The sequence below is a fragment of the Crocuta crocuta genome, unplaced genomic scaffold (genome assembly GCF_008692635.1).
Source record: "Crocuta crocuta isolate KB4526 unplaced genomic scaffold, BGI_CrCroc_1.0 scaffold675, whole genome shotgun sequence".
In the NCBI taxonomy this organism is placed as follows: domain Eukaryota; kingdom Metazoa; phylum Chordata; class Mammalia; order Carnivora; family Hyaenidae; genus Crocuta; species Crocuta crocuta.
Genome location: NW_027528796.1, coordinates 1184012 through 1186394, shown reverse-complemented (window position 1 = coordinate 1186394; position 2383 = coordinate 1184012). Strand labels below are relative to the sequence as shown.

The following is a 2383-nucleotide window of genomic DNA, read 5'->3' as shown; positions in this document are numbered from 1 at the left end:
TGGGGGGGGAGGGTGTTGGGTGCAGGGCGGGGGATGCAGGGTGTTGGGGGGGCCTCAGGGCACTCCTCCTGCCCGGCTCTGCTTCCTTTCATGCCCACTGCCTGGTCACAGCTTCTCACTGGAAGCATCCCAGCGGTGGGTGGCGTGGGTGACGTGGGCTGTGCTGGAGATGAGCCCCGCTGACCTCAGGCGAGGGGGTGCCGGGGGGAAGGGCCCAGGCCCCCAGTGACACGTCTGTGGGCTCCTTCACCAGACCTTCATTGACATGGAGGGGTCCGGGTTCGCCGGTGACCTGGAGAGCCTCCGAGTGAGTGTCTGGGGTCCTGACGGCTCCGTGTGCGGGGGTCCCTGNTCAGCCGTCCTGTGTTCCTCTGTGTCCAGGGCCCGAGAGGCTTCCCCGGCCCCCCGGGGCCCCCTGGCGTCCCAGGCCTGCCCGGAGAGCCAGGCCGCTTCGGGGTGAACAGCTCGGACGTCCCAGGCCCTGCGGGCCTCCCTGGCGTGCCTGGGCGGGACGGGGCCCCCGGGCTTCCTGGCGCCCAGGTAAGGCCTGCCTCCTGCCCCTCCTGCCCTTGACCCCTCCGGGCTTGGCCTGGGGTTGGGGTGAACCTCCAGATCACCGCAGGGAGGTGGCTCCCGGGTCTGGGCCCCGGGGAAGGGAGGAGCCTGAGAGGCCATTCGGCCCGGCTGCTCGTGGGTCAGTGGGACGCCCAGAGGCCGTCTGAGGAGTGGGCCCCTGCCTGCAGGCCTGGGGGCCGTGAGGGGCCCGTGTCTGTGACTCACCATTCTCAGGGTGCTCCCTGCTCCCGACAGTGGGGGGCCCAGTGGCCTGGAAGGTCCCACACGTGTCGCTATTAGAGTTGGGCCACGGGAACCGGGGACACCCAACGTGCTCGCTGGACAACACGATCCGGAGGCACAGTCCGCGCCCTGTGGCGTCGTCCCGTGGATGGTGGGCTCTGAGTGACCAGCCCCTCGTTAGCGAGTGAGGCAGTCCCCTCACTGATGGTCTGGGGGCCCTTCTCATCCTCCCCTATTGGATCAACTCAAAAAAAAAGAAAGAAAAGGAAACGAATTCAGGAAGTGAACAGAGCCGTGTGCACCCCGTGGCCCGTGTTGCCGTGGGCCGGTCTCCCGTGAGCCGCGGACTCGGGCCGTCACGCCGATAATCATCACTAACCCCTAATCACCCGTGGATCTTGTCCAGCGACTGAATTCCATCCGGCCCCACACTCTGCTTTTCTCTCCCCCAGGGACCGCCGGGTCCTCCAGGAAGAGACGGGGGGCCGGGAAACACTGGCCAGAAAGGCAGCCCCGTAAGTCCCTTCCCCAGAAGTCCGCGCGGGCCTGAGTCGGTGCCACAGGCCGGCCGGAGGGCGATGAGCCCTGGGTGGGGGTGGGGTGCGCCCGGCGACCTTTCGCACGAGGAGTGCCACAGAGGTGGCGACACGGAGGCGGGGGGCCTTGCCATCCGCTGCACGGCCGCCATCAGCCGTCCACCCAGGTCTTCGGGGTCTGAGAGCCTGGGGCCTAGGGCGTCTGGAGTTTGCTGAGAGCCGTGTGAAAGTTCGGGGTCAGGACTCTGATTAGCGTTTGTTCAGGATGACAGCTGGGTCGGTGTCTTTGGGGCACGTCCCGACCTTTAACTCTGGTTACAGCTGGGGTCCCGCTTCCGCGAGGCCTTCAGTGAACGAACCAGGGGGGGGCGGGTCTCAAGGCCGTCCTCTGTGGGTACCTTTCCGAGAGCTGCGCTGCTTGGGGCTGAGCGGGGGAGGCTTATTTTCCGTGAACCCTGGGTACTCGGGGCCTCTCGCGGGGGGAGCAGCCAAGCTAGAGGGGCTCTCCTGGGGGCGCCGGCCACTCCTGGCCACCCGGAAGCCCCTGACGCAGGGCGAGCCAGGGCCAGGAGACACTCAGGGCTTCAGGCTTGCGTCTTCCAGGAGCGGCACACGGCCCCAGCTGCCAGGACAGGACGGAGGAAAGCCGGACCCCCGTGATCAGTGTGACTGGCAGGGCCGCGGCCTCTCCGGTCAGGACAGAACGGGCGAGAGTCCGCTCGGCTGCACGCGGGGTGGTACAGTGACTGTTCTCTCTTTCCTGCAGGGCGAAGCGGGCGCCCCGGGACCTAAGGTACAGACAAGATGCCCCGGACCCACTTGGGCAGATGGAGATGGGCAGCTGGGGGCCGGGGCAGGCTGGGCAGCGGTCAGGGGAGCCAGTGTCCACTGTGGGAGTTTCCCGGGTGGCGGGGGGTGGCGTCACCTTTGTCCAGCAAGGGTTCCTACCCGGTTCTGGTTGCTGAGGAATGGGAATCTGGTGTTTGGAAACAAGCTCCCAGGGAAAACTTGTCAGATAAAGTGTGTGTGTGTGTGGGCGGGGGGGGCGG

General features: G+C 67.1%; 2 protein-coding genes across 2 annotated transcripts in view; one reads left to right on the top strand and one right to left on the bottom strand.

Moving 5' to 3' along the window:
* Positions 1 to 2383, bottom strand: part of SLC19A1 (solute carrier family 19 member 1) — a 98146-nt gene that overhangs the window by 52258 nt on the left and 43505 nt on the right. The window lies entirely within an intron of this gene.
* Positions 1 to 2383, top strand: part of COL18A1 (collagen type XVIII alpha 1 chain) — a 50303-nt gene that overhangs the window by 27876 nt on the left and 20044 nt on the right. Inside the window, 4 exon segments of the mRNA XM_077755351.1 lie at positions 254 to 307; positions 382 to 540; positions 1251 to 1313; positions 2101 to 2127. Of these exon segments, the coding sequence (XP_077611477.1) occupies positions 254 to 307; positions 382 to 540; positions 1251 to 1313; positions 2101 to 2127 (303 nt within the window).